An 18,362-nucleotide genomic window follows, 5' to 3' on the forward strand; every position below is an offset into this window, starting at 1 on the left:
TCTGAATACACCAAAAAAAAAAGCAAAAACCAAATAAAACCAAAGCGCCTTCTTTAATTCTCAGCGCGCTCCCTCTGCAATTCAAAATCCGATACACATCTCTCAAATTGAGAGAGTCACAGTCATAACCCCGTTGACCATTTTCAAATTTTGCCATTGTTTCCCTAGTCCGACCGATTAAAATAGAAAGTTTTCGGTTTGAATTTGAGGTTTTTACTCAGCAAAGAGCGCCTTTAAATTCTTGAAATTAATTTGAAAGATCTTTTCCTATCATGGATGGTGAGGGTTCGGTGAAGAATCAGTCTCCAATAGCTCACAGATCTGGATTAAAGGTTGGATTTTTTTGAACTAATTTCGGTTTCTTTATTTGTGAAACTGATATTGGGTTTTGATTTGGTTGGAACAGAAGAGGGGTTGTATGGAAATTGAAGAAACCTCCGAATCTTCTCAAAAGAGAGTGAAAATGCGCGATCTTGAATCAGTTTTTCGCGCCGAAGGTATATTTTCTTGAAATGGTTTTACTGTTTTATTTGGGCTTTGATGTTGTTCAAAGATTCAGTTTTTACATTTGCTATGCGAATTGGGACATTTGAAATGAATTAATTGTTGAATTGAAAGATTCATTTCTGCAGAGTGTGTTATGGATTGAGAGAATTCTATTAATTTTGGAATGCATTACATGTTCCTATTTAATTGTTTCCTGTTTCCCCATTTTTTGTTTGTTTGTTTTGATTTAGGTAAACATCTTGTTTCATTCTTTTCTGTTATGTTTAATTATGTTAGATTAGATGATAAACTAAAACATGGCAATGGTTGAACTCATATAGGAAGAGAAAAAGTGCTTGATCTGAATGTCCAAGCTGGTTCTGCCAGTTGTGTGGTTGGTGATGAGTTGAATAACCTCCCGGCATCTGAGAAGGAATATTTGCATCACAACGATGGCCTAACTAAGGCTAGAGGGTTCGACTTGGACCTAAATGCTGCTCATGTTTCAAGTTCTAACAATGAGCCTTGTAAAATGCATGAGCATTTGAGGTCTCGAGATGACTCTGATTGTGTCAGTTCGGTTGGCCCGTTGGAGACCAAGGATCCAATGAGGGTCTGGAAGGGCTTGAAACAAAATAATTACTTGTCTAGCTCGTATGGAGCTCCACCTCTCGCAGTGCCAAAGGTGCGTGGGAGGAAGAAATCTAGCAACGATGTAATGAAGAAGAAAATGGAGCTTGCAAAGAAGGAACAGGTTGATAGATTTGCAAGAGCAGCTGCTCCAAGTGGCTTGCTTAATGGGCTTAATCCCGGTATTATAAACCATGTGAGAAACAGTAAACAGGTTCACTCTATTATAGAGGCCTTAGTGAGATCAAAGAAGGACGAAAGTAAACGTAATCAAATCAAGACTGGTGCACATGAGCTCTCAGAAAGAAGAGAAGCTATACTGGGGAGAAGGGAGATGAAGGAGTATGCTTTCTTCTCAAAATCAGTATATCCAAATACGGAGATCACAAGAGGCGATGGTCCTAGAATGACTTCACGTTATGGAAAGGAAAATGAGGATGAAAGACTGCCACTACAAATACCTTCATCTGTGGTAGTTGGCACAGAGAATGCCAGCTGCTTGTCAAGTGATGAATCAGCGAACATTAGCAGCGTTACTTCACTTTCACTTAAAGGTTGTTTGCTCAAATTCTTGTTTTGATTCTATGGTTTGGTATATGGTAGTTAAACATCTTAACAATTTCTTTTGAATAGTATTATTTATGCTCGATAGCTGATGTGGATTTGGTTCGATTTCAGCTGCTAATATAGCTTCACAATGGTTGGAACTTCTACATCAAGATATAAGAGGGCGGCTTGCAGGCAGGGTTTTGTCTTTTTAATAATATAAAGTTTCGTAATGGCAGTGTACATTTTCTGATAGAGATTGGTCTTTATATGCAGCACTTAGACGCAGTAAAAAGAGAGTTCGTGCAGTTATTAACACAGAATTACCCCTCCTGATATCCAGAGAGTTTTCGTCTAACCAAGAGAATAATGTACAAATGATAAATCCTACTACTAGCCATTTTGACCAAGCAACTGCTGATGCTCACTCTGCTAGATGGAGCACTCTTTTTGGTCAAATGGATAAAGCACTTTCCGAAGAAGAAGGCCATCTGGTGAGGCTTCTTAGCATATTTACTCGAGGAATCATGCATAGGTTGCATTTCTTGCATACATGTATTGGATCTGTGTTTACAAGTTACAACTTCTTTCAGGCATTCCCAACTTGCTCACATATCTTGTTTAGGCGTTTATCTCTTTTTATTCCCATTCGGCATATTTGTTGTTTGTCTCATTGGCTGTGCATTTGACCGTTGTCTAATTATCATAATTCCTTCTGTGGACTTATGCTATCAGCATTTGGTGAATCTATGCAACATATATTGGTTCATTTCTTCGTTTCCCTTGCTTTTTCCGAACATTTTAAACTGAATACTCTCGTCGAATATTATCAGGAGAATTGGCTGAATCAAGTGAAGGAAATGCAGTCACATTGTGAAGTTGGTCTCAACACAAATGGTTTGCATCACCCCTCAGAGCAGGCAGTTCCTCCCAGATACGACAACAGGTAATATTTCGACTTTCTTATAATCAACGTTATACTTTATAAGTTACCACTCACTCACTATCAACAGTTTCTACTAATTGGAGTCATGTTCAAGTATGGCACAACCTTTGTTGTTATTCTTTATATGCTTCTGTTATATTCGCGTTTTCTGGTTCATCTGTAATGTGTATATAGACATACTATAGTAGCATGATCGAAGAAGGATGTTCTCACTTCACTCCTTGAGAATCCCTACATTGATCCTACTGAACTTTATGAGTTGGTCGAATGATTAAAACAGTTCGATTATACACGACGAAGAATATTAATTTGTGTTATTGCCATTGATATCTTTCTTGTTAAAATGCAGATCAGGAGCAGCAGAAGATTTCGAGAAGGGTTTAGCTATAAGGGCTGCTGCTGCTTCGATATATTCGACTTGCAACTTCTTATTGTCAAAGGAAAACTTACCTTGTTACCAGTTATCCTGAGCTTCCTAACTGCCATTCATATTCTTGACTAGACTTGGATTATGTAGTCTTGAATTTCTTTACTATTACCAATATACACTAATCTTTCATTTCAAATTAGTTTTTTTTTAAATCTTGTCATAGTGTATGTAGATTATAAAATTGATTTCTCAGTTTATTAAAATTTAGTGAACGAGGTCAAACTAACAAGAGACAAAATCATTGGCTTTGTGATTATTTGGATAGCATAAATTGATTAGGTTTTGCTACGTACAAATGGAGTACAATTATTTGCTATCTTGAATTATTTTTTTGAATAATTCATTGCCATAACATACCATTTCATATCTAATTATGAAATTAACTTGAGGCCAAAGATAGAGCTAAGTGGTTAAAACTTAAAAGTATCATACATTTTCCTGAATCATCATAAATTGTTGAGTTAATGCCACATTTGGTCCCTAACATATGGTCGTTTTATCAATTTGGTCCTTAACATTATCTTTTTGATTATTTGGTCCCTCACAAATAAACTTCGACCCGAATCGGTCCTCTCCGTTAAAAAATAGACGGTCAACGTTATTAATCATGTTTTGACCAAAATTAACCATTTTAATTAATATCTTTAATTATTTCAGAATAATAAAAATATAATTGTGTAAAACACATAAAAATATAATTGTGTAAAGATATTAAAGATATTAATTAAAGATATTTTTATTATTCTGAAATAATTAAAGATATTAATTAAAATTGTTAATTTTGGTCAAAACATGATTAATAACGTTGACCGTTTATTTTTTAACGGTAAGGACCGATTCGGGTCGAAGTTTATTTGTGAGGGACCAAATAATCAAAAAGATAATGTTAAAGACCAAATTGATAAAACAGCCATATGTTAGGGACCAAATGAGGCCTTTAACTCTAAATTGTTTTCAATCTACAAGATCACAAAGTCCAAAAAGTAGAGAAAACAACAAGAAGTGAATATCAAGTTAGTTTAATTGAGTTTATACAATTTACATTGACAATAACATGCATGTCGCTTAAGGCCAACTAGAAAATCAAGATTTAAGAAGTAAAGCTAAAGTTGAGTTACAGAAAGCCCTAATTGATCTACAATTCATAAGAAGTTCAAAAAGAATCAAAAGAAAGTAAGAAAAAAAAAAAAAAACAAGTAGAAAAAGAAAAGCATAGCAAAAATGAATGCATGAGTCATTCCCAAAAGCGACAAAGAAGAATGTATTCAAGTGTTCAAATTCTAGTGCATGAATCCATATAAATTACACTAAAAATTGATGAGTACCTACTATCTAAGAATCGGCAAGTTGATTCGTTGTTCCTTTGTTGGATTTTACTAAGAATCAAACATTTTGCATCAATATAATATGGAAAACGCGAAAGTTGGAGACAAGGCATGATTAATATTAAATAATTTAATTCAAGGTCCAATATATTGAAATTGTACTCAGCCCATAACATTTTTCATTCCCAAGCCCAAACGTTTAAACAATTGCAGCCCAAAACTTGAGCCCAACCTTTTTACAGCACCACAACATAGAGAACAGGAGTCATCGCCGCCTTCCTCCTCCTCCAGCAAAAATTGCGGCGGCGAACCGCCATTGAAACATCGGTATTACTCCATAAAGTAGTGACGCATTTTGTTATTTTGATCCGTCCATAACCTAATGTCGTATCTTATTCTTAATAATTGTTATTTTGTGATCCTTTTCCCTTTGTTGACGGGCCAGGCCATCGGGAATTTTACGTTGGGCCTTTGAGCCCATTATGTTATCTACTTAATCCTATTAAGAGCCAGGATTAGTGTTATGTGATTAATGTTATTTTACTAATCCATTTTGTAATCTCTCACTATTTTGGTTGCTTCATAAGCCATGTTTTCTCTCTGTCTTTCCCCGTTTTGCATTTTCCACGTAAAATCTTAGGATCTTTTTTTATAATTTTATGGTTTTGTTGTGTTGCAAAATATAACAATAATATACTAGACCCAACACAATTATAACACTTAATATTACTACTCCACTTCTTATTTACCAATATTCTAATCGGAATTATAATTAATACACTTAAAATTAGTGCCTTTAACAGAACAAACTAACCAAGTCTAAAATAAAGGAATAGGACTATTGTGGTTATTTTTTGTGATTTTAATAACTATAATTGGAGCTGTGTTGAAATTGTATAAATCAGTTAATGGTGTGACAGTTCCTATTTATTTTTAAGGCAATTTTATTACAACTGAAGAGTATATTTTTGGAGATGCTTCATCACCGAACGTCATGGGCTTACATTGAAAATAAAACAAAAAAATTATGGGCATCACTCCCACTTCAAGAAAGTGCTTTTATACACTTTTTAATTTTGTTTTGAGAAAGCTTTTATACATTCTTGGTCCAACATAAACACATGTAGATGCTTGAAACATAACCCAACAAAGTAAAAGTGCAAGTATAAAAAGTTGTGAAAAGTGATATTAGAAATCTCCTTTTAACAATCCTAAGATTGCTTTGGAATGTGCCTAATATTCTTCTTGATTTACTTTATCATGGGGGTGCATCTTTATATTATTTGGGAAATTTAATTCGGTGGATATGATAGATAAAATTGATCAAATATGGAGTAATTGAATTTTAGGATTTGATTATTTGGATTATTTTATTTTGTGTTTAATTAGTTGATTTAGTCCATTTAGCAACACCTTAGGATGTCATAGCCTTATTTCTAATTTCCAAGGGTGAGGTTCAAATGAGGAAAGGCTTACGGTGGATACTTAGGCACCCAGAGACGAGGAATGGTAATCAACAAAATGCTTCGAGGAGAGGCGAATTGAAAGCTAAGCAGTGGGAATTCTAAAGATTTCCCGTGGGAAAATTCTATATATTTTTTTCTTTTATATGATAATTTCTTGTATTTTCATCTAATCAGTTAATATATATGATTAAATACATAAAATTAGAAGAAAAAAACACCAGATTTTGACTTGAGTATTTCTAATCATAGAAACTAAACATTTAATTAAGTTGAATTATGTAATTAATTACTCCATATATTATGACTCAAACCAAATGCGCCCTATATATGTCTACATGTTTCCACTTCTCTTAGTTTTTTCTTTTTAATTGGGAAACATCAAATAGCATCTACATATAGGGGATTAATGTTGAATTAAAATCATTTTCCCCCATTGCTCACTTTTATCTTCATATATCGAAGCCTGACAGAATATATTGACTCTTGACTCTCGAGGAGCTCAAAATATTCCAAAGCATATAGTAGTTCACTAGTTCTCATAAAAAATCATTAATATATTTATAAAAGTTAATATGGTGCTCTTTTTTAGAAGGATAAGTAGAATAGTGTTTAACTACAAATGGATTTCTTTTATGTAAACAACTTTAATGGAAATTACATACGTGATTGATTCGATACATGAATACATGTATGATAACATGAGATTTACTATAATCGTGCTATACTTGTAAATAAATTGTTTAATTGATATTTTGGGTGACAAAATAATTTGCAAACTCCGACCTTATAATTTATGCTTTAAACATGCCTTTGTCAACACTAAATTTGTCCCCTATTTTAATTCACTCAATTATTATTCTCCCTTTTCCATCCAATCGAAAATCAAACAAATGATTGCATTTCCACTGCGTGACATGATTGTTTAAATGACTATCGATTGCATCAAGCATGCTCCATAATGCATGCCTATTATTACAACATAACCTATAAAATAAATAATACACTATACAATAGTATAATATATTAATGAATTGTCACAAATGCCAGCCAATGTTGAAAATGCAATTTGGTTAGGTTGTTTAGGTGCCAACATCATTGTATTTAATTTAAACCATAGGCTTAGAGTGACAACTCATTTTGGTCACCAATTCACATGCTCCTATATAATGTTTTCATTAAAATGGCATAAATTCAGCATTAAAGATTTTTGTCATTTCATCAAGAAAAGATGATAAGGTCATGCTTGTGACATCGAAGCAAATATGAGCCTTGTATTGTATAATTTGTATGTATGTATTTTGGTAATTTTTATGCAAGATTGTGTATATATAATATACTATAGTTGGATAGGAAAATGATTGGACATGAATATTGGCATAGAATAATTCAGAGATGAACATACGACTTAGAGTAAACAACAAAATAGTTGCATAGAATTAATATGACAAGAAAGAGTCAAAAACCGCAGAAAGATATGCCTCCAAACATATAAGTTTCTAATGCAAGAAAAAGACACCAAGAAGAAGAAGAAAAAACATGTGAATTTCAGACCTAACATAGGTCCTTCATGTGACTTTGGAAGCGTGAAAAATATTATTCCAACTTGTCTGAATACTAAGCAACAAAAAATGCATTTAAACAAATATTGACATTATTAAAAAAAATATAAAAGTAACAGCAATAAAGTTGGATTCCCCTGCATTTTCTCCTTTCTTTAATTATATGGTTTGCCCATTCCCTTCTTTCACTTTTCTTTTTATTATATTCACAACTCAGATTTCATCAGAGCCTCAAAGAAAATGAACCAGTTCCAGATCATTGGCTTAACATCGCCCCATACGTAAATACACATCATATCGAATCGAATTGGATAACAATTCATATATTTATTCGTGATTACATGTACGTATGTCGTATATTAAGAAACTGAGGAAATTTACTCAATTTACCTCTAACGTGGGGACTAATTTTTTTGAAACCTGACGCTTATTGTGGGATGGAAGGAGTAGTAATTTACTAGCATATCATTCTTTTATCAAGCACACATATATACATCTCTGTCTCTCTGTCACACACAGAAAAGGAACCAAGGATAACAGACAAAACAAGAAACAAGATTGGATGAGTGAGGAATGGAGAACTAACTAATGCAACAAACGATGAGACAAAATCTACCGTTTACCCTATAAACGTTCAAAAACGGCAAAATAAATTCGAATTCCCAAGTGCAACAATGGAGGAGGAAAGGAATTACAGATCTAACAAAAATTCTGCCAAATTACAATGGAAAGGTAGAAAGAATACAGATTTCTTCTTGACTTGCACATTTTGATCACCTAACAGTTAGCTTGAATCTCCCAACTCATCCTGACTTTCTGAGGGGCATCTGATGAGCTCTAATATGTTAACCACTTCTGCCATGTCGGGCCTGTTCGATGGCACCTGAGAAGTGCAAATCAGACCCAGTTTCATCACTGGGATCACCTCCTCAGCCGGGAACTTCCCTTGCAACCTCCCATCGACGCACTCCTCGACCTTCCCCTCTTCAAGCGCTCCTCTCACCATGTCTGAGAGCACCACCACGTCGTCCTCCATGTACTCGACTGGCCTCTTTCCGGTCACTACCTCCAGGATCAGTATGCCGAAACCATAGATATCACATTTCTCAGTAATCTTGACAGTTTTGCATGCGAATTCGGGAGCCATGTAACCAAGAGCGCTCTGGATCTTGCTGCTTAGGACATACCGGTCCAGCATTGGCAGCAGCCTTGCTAGGCCGTAGTCTGCAACCTTAGCTTCTCCGTTGCTGTCAATCAGTATGTTGCTCGACTTCAAGTTGTAGTGAATCACGTTCATCTCGTGCAAATGAGCCAACCCTTTTGCAGCACCAAGAATGATGTTGAACCTGTCATTCCACGACAGGTAGTTTTCGCCTTCTTCATGGAGATGCTTGTAAAGATTCCCACCAGAGACGAATTCGTAAATGATAAGCTGCAATGAGGGAGTCCAGTAATAACCATCAAGTGCAACAAGATTGGAATGGTGAACTTTGCCCAATTTCTTCACTTCCCTCTCAAATTCTTCTTGAGACTTGACAAGACTAGACACAGTGAGTTTCTTGATGGCAACAGAGCGTCCATCCTTAAGCATAGTCCGGTAGACGGCCCCAAATCCTCCACGGCCAAGTTCACAATCTTTATTTAGAAGGGCATGCGCCCCCGTGCTAAAGTCAGGATCACCCGAGAACATGACGAGCTTCCCAGAACTTCCATCCGTGGAAGGCGACTTGCTGAAGTCATCCCCGCCTGAGAAAGTAAGAGCTACTGCAGAGCGAGACATGGAAGAACGTACACGAAGGTTAAGAACAGTGATGGTAATAACACCAATCACGATGGCAGCTGCTGCACCGATAGCTATTAGGGCAGAAATGCTGAGGATCTTCTTTCCACGGCCAAAGCTTGGAGCAACGGTAGTAGGTGTCGTATCATCAGTAGAGTTTGGATTGAGGACAATAGGTTTGGGAAGGACTTTGGAGCAAGTTCTTTTGACAGCCGATCCGCAAAGAGACGGGTTTTCTGATACAGATGATGGATCAATGGTGTTGAAGAAACTACCAGCTGGAAGTTCACCTTGTAGCTGGTTGTGTGAAACATTAAATAACTGAAGGCGCACAAGATTTGCCAGCTGCTTTGGTAGGGCTCCAGTCAGTTTGTTGAAAGAGAGGTCAACAGCTTGAAGGTTAGAGAGCTTTGAAAGGGAAGCAGGAATAGGACCAGTTATTTCATTATGAGCGAGATACCTGCAATTTAAACAGAGTATAAACGAACATTCACAGAATAGCATATATGAATATATGATCGCCTAACAGACTGCATAAGTTCAGCATATTTTCATAAATGTAGTGGATTTTATTATTTTATGAGTCAAGCCATAAGGCACATCTGTTTCTTACAGTAATGGGATCATGCATTTGTTCTCAATATCAGTAAGCACCTAACAAACATCAAATCTCTATCACGTTTCTATACATTTAAGGAAAATCACAGTACATCATAAACTAAGACAGTAAAACAGCAATTATAAGAAGTGTGCTAAAATGAGAATCAAGTTCGAGGATATTTAAAAAGCAAGAACTTGCAGGAAATCTACAAACTAAGTAGCATGATAGATAATGAAACCAAGAAAAACACTTACAAGGATGTAAGTGAACTGCAATCTCCAATTGACAAAGGAAGGTTGCCCCCCAGTGCGTTCTTCTCGAGTCTTAGTTCCTCAAGGGATGTTAGTCCTCCAATCTCCGAAGGAATGCTTCCATTCAACCCATTCTCACTCAAATCCAGAAAATTTAATAATTTCAGTTGTCCAATACTTGATGGAACCCCGCCAACGAGTGAGTTTCTGGAAAAATTTACTAACTGCAAGCTGCCAAAATTCCCAAGGGCAGCTGGAATTGAGCCAGATAGCACATTTCCGGAGACATCCAAGACCAAAAGCTTTTTCTGAGAGTTCTCTGGTGAAGAGGCTAAGACATTATGAATGCTACCGCTCAATCTGTTGCCTGAAAACAGAACTTGCTGCAAACCAAGTCCTAACACCCATAAAGGGACATCACCCGTAAAGGCATTATGACTAATGTCAAAAGCCAGAAGGTTTAAACAATTGCTCATGGATTCAGGCAAGCTCCCAGTGAGGGCATTGTTAGATACATTAAGAATCTTCAACGATTGAAGCTTCCCCAGAGAAACCGGAAGTTGGCCGGTAAAATTGTTCTCCGAAAGATCCAGGTTCTCAAGGCTTCTCATTTCCCCAATCCACTCAGGAACCTCCCATGTCAGCTCATTGCTACCTAAAGCTAGATTGTTGCACAATGAAAGCTTCTGCATTGTTGTTGGCAGCCCACCAGAGAACGAATTTCGACTCAAATCTACTGACCTCAACAACATACAGTTCCCAATCCCATAAGGCACTTCACCAGAGAACTCATTACCCCTCAGATTTATAACCCTCAAATTGTTCAAACCTTCAATCCCCTTGGGAATTATACCATCCAACATATTATCAGACAAATCAAGCGACCTAAGCCCCGTCATCGCCCACATCCCCACTGGCAAAGCCCCAGAGAACTGATTACCCGAGAGGTTAACCGAAGCAAGAGCCGAGCAGGAGCCCAGACTCTCAGGAACAGGCCCTGAAAACCTGTTCTTAGCCAATGAAACGGATCTTAGAGATCCACATTGGCTAAAGAAATCACTAGCAATCTCCCCCGACAAACCATTCTCACTCAAATCCAAGACTCTCAGATCAGAGAGCTCAGCAAAGTTGAGGCTCAAGCTCCCGGTAAAATTGTTGTTGGCAAGCGACAACTTCCGCAGAAATCGCAATTGAAGAAGACCCCTCCCGAGCTTGCCCGAGAGGCCGAAGCCATCAAGGACAAGATCAGAGACTCTGTTGGATCTGGGGTTGCATTTGATTCCAACCCAATTGTTACATGGGCTATCGTCATCTTCATTCCACGAATCCAATTTCCCATCAGGATCTTTAACATCAGCTTTGAACACAATTAATCCCAGAACATCGTCATTCAATGACGGACTCAACGAATTCACTAAAAGCGGAGATAAGCAAATGAAAAACGAAAGAAACACAAGGCTTACAACACTCCTCATTTTCGAAGAAATCGGACGAGTTAAGTTAAGGCATTGACAAAAACTCAACACAAACAACCCCTGAATTCCCCCCCTTCGAAAAAGGAAACCTAAAATAAACAAGCGATAAGCTGAATATGAAATTGAGCTGAAACTGTAACTAATTCTTCAATTCCGTTAAACAACCCAAATCCTCGAAAACTTAGATAGAAAAAGTGGCGCTTCGCCACATTTCAGCTCTGAAGGGTTGCAGAAAAACCTAGAACAAGTAATTAATAAAAACACCCTAATTAACCCGACATTAACAAAAGCAACACACACACCCCCCGAGGAAGCCCCCAAATCACACTGGGTATAAGCGCTTTTCCGAAAGCTAAAAGCGAAGGAAAGGAATAAGGAAGAGAGAGCGTTTTTTTTGTGTTGAGGTCAGAGAAAAAAAGGTGGATTTTGGTGTAGGAGTAGAAGCTATTTCGATCTGAGAAGAAATGACAAAGCTCAAATGCGAGAAAACACTTCGCCTGAGCCTTATAGAGAAAAAATTGGAGTAGGTGCGGCAAAGTTTAACCGGAGAAACCTGCCGGAAACGGGGATTGAGTGGGAGATTTCCGGCAATGGACTTTAGTGGACCAATTGAAGGGCCATTTCTCTCTCTTTCTCACTCTCTCTCTCTAAACTTTATTGCAGAGTAGATGAGAGAGAGAGAGTCATGCATTTATCAACGGGAAAAAAAAGTAAAGTGGAAAAAAGCAAGGAGAGAAGGCGGGCTGGCGCTTTCATTAGGTTGGACACGTGGCTTCTTTCTACAGGTCACTATTTTTCCAGCGTGGAGTATACGATGTTTATATAGATTGAGATAAATAAATAAAATAATACTACTACGTTGGAAAATATTAGTTCTGTCATCTTCATGACTTAATTTTTTTCTTGCCATTTTTTGAATCAATTAGAAAATGCAATTGTTCATTTATTTGATCATTTTATAAGCTTCTAGAGTTATGATATGGCAAAATAGTTTTTATATAATTGAATAATTTTATATTGTAGTAATTATTATTCATTTGATTGATTTGGGTGAGAAAGTGAATGGGATAATTTTCAAACAGCATTTACCTATGAAGGCTACAAAGCACCTGAACCAGATAAATAGAGGGAATTAATAGATATTGTTACATTAATTACAATTAATAAAGCATATTCATTCATTTCTATCTACTGTATATGGCTACGACTTTATTCCATTATTTCATTGCTACTTTCCTTTTTTAGTCTCTCTTAATTAATTGCAAAAATTAATACTCCATCCATTAGTTATTAGGAGTTCCATTTTTTTTGCTGCACGAGTTTTAAAAAATGTAAAAAAAAGTGAGTAGAAAAAAATTAGTGGTAATATCAGTTTTAAATAAAATATGAGTGAAATGAGTTAATGAAAGATAAGACTCTCTTACTATTTTATAATAAAAGTGAACCGAGACTCATATTTGCGGACGGAGGGAGTACTAGTGTAACACTCAATAGTCAATATTGAAGTACTCCATCCGTCCCAAGGTAGATGTCACACTTTTCTTTTTAGTTTGTTCCACAAAAGATGTCACATTTCTTCTCTTGGAAAAAGTTCCCTCTCACTTCAATTATAAAATTATATTTTCTCTTACCATTTAACACACAACATAACATCTCCTAAAATTCCGTGTCATTTCCCAAGTGTGACATCTACCTCACGACGAAGGGAGTACTTACTATTTTTGGTCGAATTGGAAACTAGAAGTTCAGCTGTTTTTATAAATTTTTAGATGGCCAAACTACATTTTCTAATAATTTAAATAAATTTTGTAAAAAAAAGGAAAAAGGTCACTAATGGAGGTTTTATTTCCTACAGCAAAAGCTTAATTGGACTGCCTAAAAAGAATTACTTACTATATTAATGAGATAAGAATGCATATTTTTCATTATGCATTAAAAACCAACACATGTAATTCACCCTTCCATCATAAACATCGATAACTGGAAATACCTAAATATGATGATAATAATAATTAAAATGATGCAAACAATGAAAGTTGGTTGAAAATGATAAATGGTTGGTGGGGGCATTAAAGAATATTTATTGAGTGAAGCTTTTGCCTGTATAGTGCTGCTCTCAGCTTTAAATTCTCATTCAATTTAAAGAGGTCCACCACTCCCAACACAACTTTTGCTCTATTTTTTATTTTAATTATTTTTACATTTGCTTTTGGATACAAAGATTCCAAAAATTTAAGAATTACTAAATTATATAATTACGAATATTGGTTGTTATATGCTTTGAAATATTTTGTTAAAATTCATTCCAAGTTTTAATTAGGTGATGTTTAAAGCTATATAATCTTATCTTATATGAATGAGATAAGGAATATACCTAAATGTAACAGTAATCATAGTATGAACTTATAAATAAAAATTTCCAATATTCATTGATGATTTATATCCCATAATGATTTCCTTAAAAAATTCCACCATAATATAGAAAGTCAAAATTAACACTTTAGAGATGTGATTTGTATTGTGCCATTAGAAGAAGCACAAATCAAATTCATCTAAATTTTTATCTGAAATATCTGTGTTATGTGATGCCTATTGTACTGTACCTCTTTATTATCGCATTTTATTTGTTAGTTTAGGGATATCTACAAATCATGAAACATAATTTAGACTGCACACTATGAAAATTGATGAGTTTAGCACCTTTCCCAATCCCAACAATTGACCAATTTTATTTGAAAACCCTACAAGAAGTCTACGAAAATTCTCCCCAAAAAAGTCGTCTGAATTATTTTCATTTGGTTGGAAAAATGATGGGCTCAAGAAATTTGTCTTTCTTGCAAACTCTAGGCTAAGAAAAATAAAAGATTCATTCTTGAAAGGGAAGTATCGACTGCAGGCCCATCTTTTACATTTTTTTTGTCTTTCAATGTGAATTTTTCTTCTTTTCGGTGTAAGAGATTTACTGAAAGTTTTAAATAATGTTATAAGTGACTTCTTGTTTTGAAATTTTGAGGAATATATAACACAATGCTGAGTATAATCGAACAAAGAAAAAGGATGCTCTAAGTTGTACTATTGTAGAAAATGTGAAGTTCAATACTGCTATTTATATTTAAATTGAGAACAATTTCTTGCTCCGTGCACCATTTGAGGGATTTGAAAATATAAAATAAAAAAAATAAATAAAAAGCAGATTAGAATACTAATTAAAGAAATATATAAATTTAAGTAAACTGATTGTGTGTTGTTCGACTCTCTTGATATGACTTGAGAATGAACCGACAAAAAAGCCCGAGAAGAGTTATAAATCACTAGACTCGATTACAATGCTAAATAATTTAAAGATAAGGTCCTTAGACATATTCGGCTAAATTCTATAAATGGGGTTGTCTGGAAAAATGGTTCCACCAATAGGTGATTTTTTTTTTTATTTCTAAGAATGGGTGTTACGCATTCTTAGAATGCGTGTTTAAATACGCATTCTAAACACGCATTCTAAGAATGCGTATTTAAACACGCATTCTAAGAATGCGCAACTAAGTGATTTCGGCAGTCAAAACAGAAGTCAATTCAAACTTAAAAACGCATTCCTAGAATGCGTATTTGACCTGAATATAATTTGGGTTCCAGAACAGAAGCATTCTGCCCTTTGCGCGAACTCCAGCCTCCTTGCCCGCGAATCTCTTCCAAGAATGCCACATTTCCGTTCGATTCTTGCATAAATCGCCCAAATTCATCTAATTGTTTCTCGCTCAAGGTAAGTTACTTGCTTTCTTCTTTATTTAACATTATATCCATAGTTTATGGTGAAAATTGTGATTCTAGGGTTTGTGGCTAAAAAAAAAAATTTAGGCTGTTGGTATAAATTGTATGTTCAATGTGTGTTATTAAATACTAAGATTTGGTAAGTAGTGTCTTTTGAATTGTTAATTCGTAAGATTTGGTATATAGTTTATTTTTAAGTATTTAAATTTTGAGATAAAGTTGTGTATGTATTGCAGGATTATGGACACAGAATCTATTTGTGTCCTTTTATATTGGGATGGAAGAATAGTACAAATTGGAGGAATTGGTTTGTCTTATGAGCCACCCGTGGCAAATGCATATCTTGTCTTAGATGAGTTTCTTCCATATAATGAGTTGGTTAGCAGAATATGTGATTGCATTGGAATCAATGTGAGTGAGTATATGATTAGTTTGACATGGAAACGTGCAATTCAAGTGGGTAATGGATATCACTTTGTGGGCGTTCGACTTTGCGATGCATATATGAGGGATATGTTTGCAACAGCTATTCAATCAGGTCAAATTGAGTTATTTGTTGACTATCAAGCTAATTTAGCACAACAACGTACTCCACATACGGTCGTTGTCTATCAATCTAGAAGGGGTCAACGAGAAGCTCAAGATAGAGTACAATATGATGATGGGCCATCTGGACATAATGAAGTTAGTCGCGATCCGGATAATGTTGGTGATGATGGGTATGGTTTTGGGGATGATGGGTCTGGCTTTGGGGATGGTGGGTCTCGTTTTGGGAATGGGGGACTATCTCCCCATAATGAAGTTAGTGACGATTCTGAATCTGAAGACCTTGTGTCAGAAAAATCAACAACCCCACCTGAATTGAGTGAAGAATCAGAAGCAAACCAAGATGCATCCGACAATGAGACATTGAATGTGCCTCGTAGGTACGTCCCAGTAGTCCCGCCAAGTGAGCAGGAGTATGAGCATCCAGGGTTATCTTATTTTCGTACTCTACCGACGGCAGAAGGTAACTACTATGAAAGTAACCATGATGATTCCGAATCTAGCAGTTGGTTTTGGGATGAGAAGAATCCTACACGGATTGGGTTAGGAACCAAATTTGATACCAAGCTACAATTGAAGACTGCTGTTACTTTGTGGTTGGAGTCATCCACAAAAGAATACTACGTGGTGGAAAGTAAACCAACAAAGTGGAATGTGGAATGCAAAACTCTGAAACCTCCCAAAGAGTCGGAGAGCACGAGCTCAAATAGGAGACGACACAATCAAACAGGTTGTATTTGGAAACTTCGGGCAATATTGAGGAAGCACGACCGCAAATGGGAAATCAGACAATGGACTGATAGACACACTTGTGTAGGTAATCCCAACTCCAGGGACCACGCCAACGTCTCATCAGATATGGTGGCTTTGTGTGTTAAGCATCATATTCTAAAGGACCTCGGGTATACACCTAATTCCATTATTGAGGATGTGAAGGAAAAGTATCATGTTGAAATATCATACAAGAAAGCATGGTATGCCCGGAGGATGGCTATAGAGCTTGCTTTTGGTGGATGGGAGTCATCATTCGAAGATTTGCCTAGTTATATGATTGAGTTGCAGAAGCGCACCCGTGGAACAATAGTTGAGTGACATCATGATGAACGACATAGTACCGAGACACGGAAGTTTTTCAAGTATGTATTTTGGGCATTCGGGCCGTGTGTGGAGGCTTTTCAGCTTTGCAAGCCAGTGCTAGCAGTTGACGGAACTCATTTGCGGGGCAGACTCAAAGGTAAACTTCTTTGCGCTGTTGGATTTGATGCAAACAAGAAGTGTTTACCTGTTGCTTATGCAATTGTTGATAATGAAACAAGTGATAGTTGGAATTGGTTTATGAAGTTAATCAAACTTCATGTTATGAAAGGCGATAGAGATGTTTGCATTATATCTGATAGACACCCAGGAATGTTGAATGCAATGGAGTCTGATATATGGGAACAACCACCCCGAGGAATACACCGATTTTGCTTAGTACATGTACGGAAAAATGTGTTGCAGCATCACAAGGGTGTGAGGGTGAAGGGTCTAGTGTGGAAAATGGGGATAGCCACAAAGGTGAGAAAATATTTCAGGAAAAGACGCCACCTAGGAAATGTTAGCCCAGAGGCAGTTGAGTACCTTGGTCGTATTGATGCAGAGCAATGGACAATGGCATACGACAAAGGTCGTAGATGGGGTGAAGCAACGACGAACATGGTAGAGGCATATAACAACGTCTTGAAAGGAGCCAGAGATCTACCTATTAGGGCTTGTATCGATTTAACATTTTGGAGAACAATTAAGTGGTTCCAGACAAGATCAACAGAAGCGGCACAATGCCAAACTGAGTTGACTCCGTGGGCGCATGACAAATTGACTGAAAATGATGCAAGAGGCCGAAAACATGTGGTTAGACGAGTCAACACCCTGCCGGGCAGGTATGATGTCTTATCGGAGGCACGATCCAAAGGGAAGGGTGGAAACTCTTATGAGGTCAAGTATTTGAGAAAAAAGTGTAGTTGTGGGAAATGGCAGATGTGGAGGTTGCCTTGTTCTCACGCTGCGGCAGTTGCTAGAGATCGAGGAGATAACATTCTACGCCTTGTGAGTAAGAACTATTTGAAGTCAAATTGGGTGAAACAGTATTCTTTTGGTTTTCGTTCACTTAGGCACCAGGACTACTGGGAGATACCACCATGGACATTGGAGTGTTCAGTGGGGCAATTTGTTCCTCGTTCCCGCGGTCGGTATAGAAAAGCAAGAATACAGAACCAGATGGACGAAAATGAACCTGATAAACCCAGGCGACAGAGGAGTTGCAAGATCTGTAGACAAGTAGGGCATGACAGGCGTAACTGCACAACGGGGAGCACTGTGTGATTTAGTTGGACATTATTTACTACTATTTTCATTTGGTTTGTAACTAGACATTATTTACAAGTATTTGATGTTGTTGGTTTGTAACTAGACATTATTTACCACTATTTTGATTTAGTTGGACTTTATTTACTACTATTTTGATTTAGTTGGACTTTATTTACTACTCCCTCCGTCCCAGAGAAGTTGGCACACTTT

The 18,362-nt window shown here is 36.5% G+C and overlaps 2 protein-coding genes and 1 pseudogene across 2 annotated transcripts; 2 read left to right on the top strand and 1 right to left on the bottom strand.

Moving 5' to 3' along the window:
* The first annotated feature begins 45 nt into the window (after positions 1-45).
* LOC125219253 (uncharacterized) lies at positions 46-3,192 on the top strand. The gene is made up of 7 exons (XM_048121180.2): positions 46-332; positions 407-497; positions 828-1,670; positions 1,795-1,857; positions 1,939-2,156; positions 2,496-2,608; positions 2,958-3,192. The coding sequence occupies exons 1-7, from the start codon at positions 273-275 to the stop codon at positions 3,076-3,078; spliced, it is 1,509 nt and encodes a 502-aa protein (XP_047977137.1). The 5' UTR covers positions 46-272; the 3' UTR covers positions 3,079-3,192.
* Positions 3,193-7,989: 4,797 nt separating this feature from the next.
* On the bottom strand, positions 7,990-12,165 carry LOC125200584 (Leucine-rich repeat protein kinase family protein). The gene is made up of 2 exons (XM_048098242.2): positions 10,024-12,165; positions 7,990-9,628 (listed from the first exon to the last, which is right to left on the bottom strand). The coding sequence occupies exons 1-2, from the start codon at positions 11,493-11,495 to the stop codon at positions 8,173-8,175; spliced, it is 2,928 nt and encodes a 975-aa protein (XP_047954199.1). The 5' UTR covers positions 11,496-12,165; the 3' UTR covers positions 7,990-8,172.
* Positions 12,166-15,500: 3,335 nt separating this feature from the next.
* On the top strand, positions 15,501-18,167 carry LOC148932177 (uncharacterized; annotated as a pseudogene).
* The last annotated feature ends 195 nt before the right edge of the window (positions 18,168-18,362 follow it).

Source organism: Salvia hispanica, chromosome 2, assembly GCF_029641045.1.
Source record: "Salvia hispanica isolate PSC_SH4W2 chromosome 2, Shi_PSC_v1, whole genome shotgun sequence".
NCBI classification, from domain to species: Eukaryota; Viridiplantae; Streptophyta; class Magnoliopsida; order Lamiales; family Lamiaceae; genus Salvia; species Salvia hispanica.

Bases quoted from the DNA above. Each gene is read 5' to 3' on its own strand.
- LOC125219253 (XM_048121180.2), top strand. From the start codon at position 273: ATGGATGGTGAGGGTTCGGTGAAGAATCAGTCTCCAATAGCTCACAGA. The intron at 333-406 runs GTTGGATTTTTT...TGGTTGGAACAG, and splicing joins CTCACAGATCTGGATTAAAG to AAGAGGGGTTGTATGGAAAT. The intron at 1,671-1,794 runs GTTGTTTGCTCA...GTTCGATTTCAG, and splicing joins TACTTCACTTTCACTTAAAG to CTGCTAATATAGCTTCACAA.
- LOC125200584 (XM_048098242.2), bottom strand. From the start codon at position 11,495: ATGAGGAGTGTTGTAAGCCTTGTGTTTCTTTCGTTTTTCATTTGCTTA. The intron at 9,629-10,023 runs GTAAGTGTTTTT...TTTAAATTGCAG, and splicing joins TGCAGTTCACTTACATCCTT to GTATCTCGCTCATAATGAAA.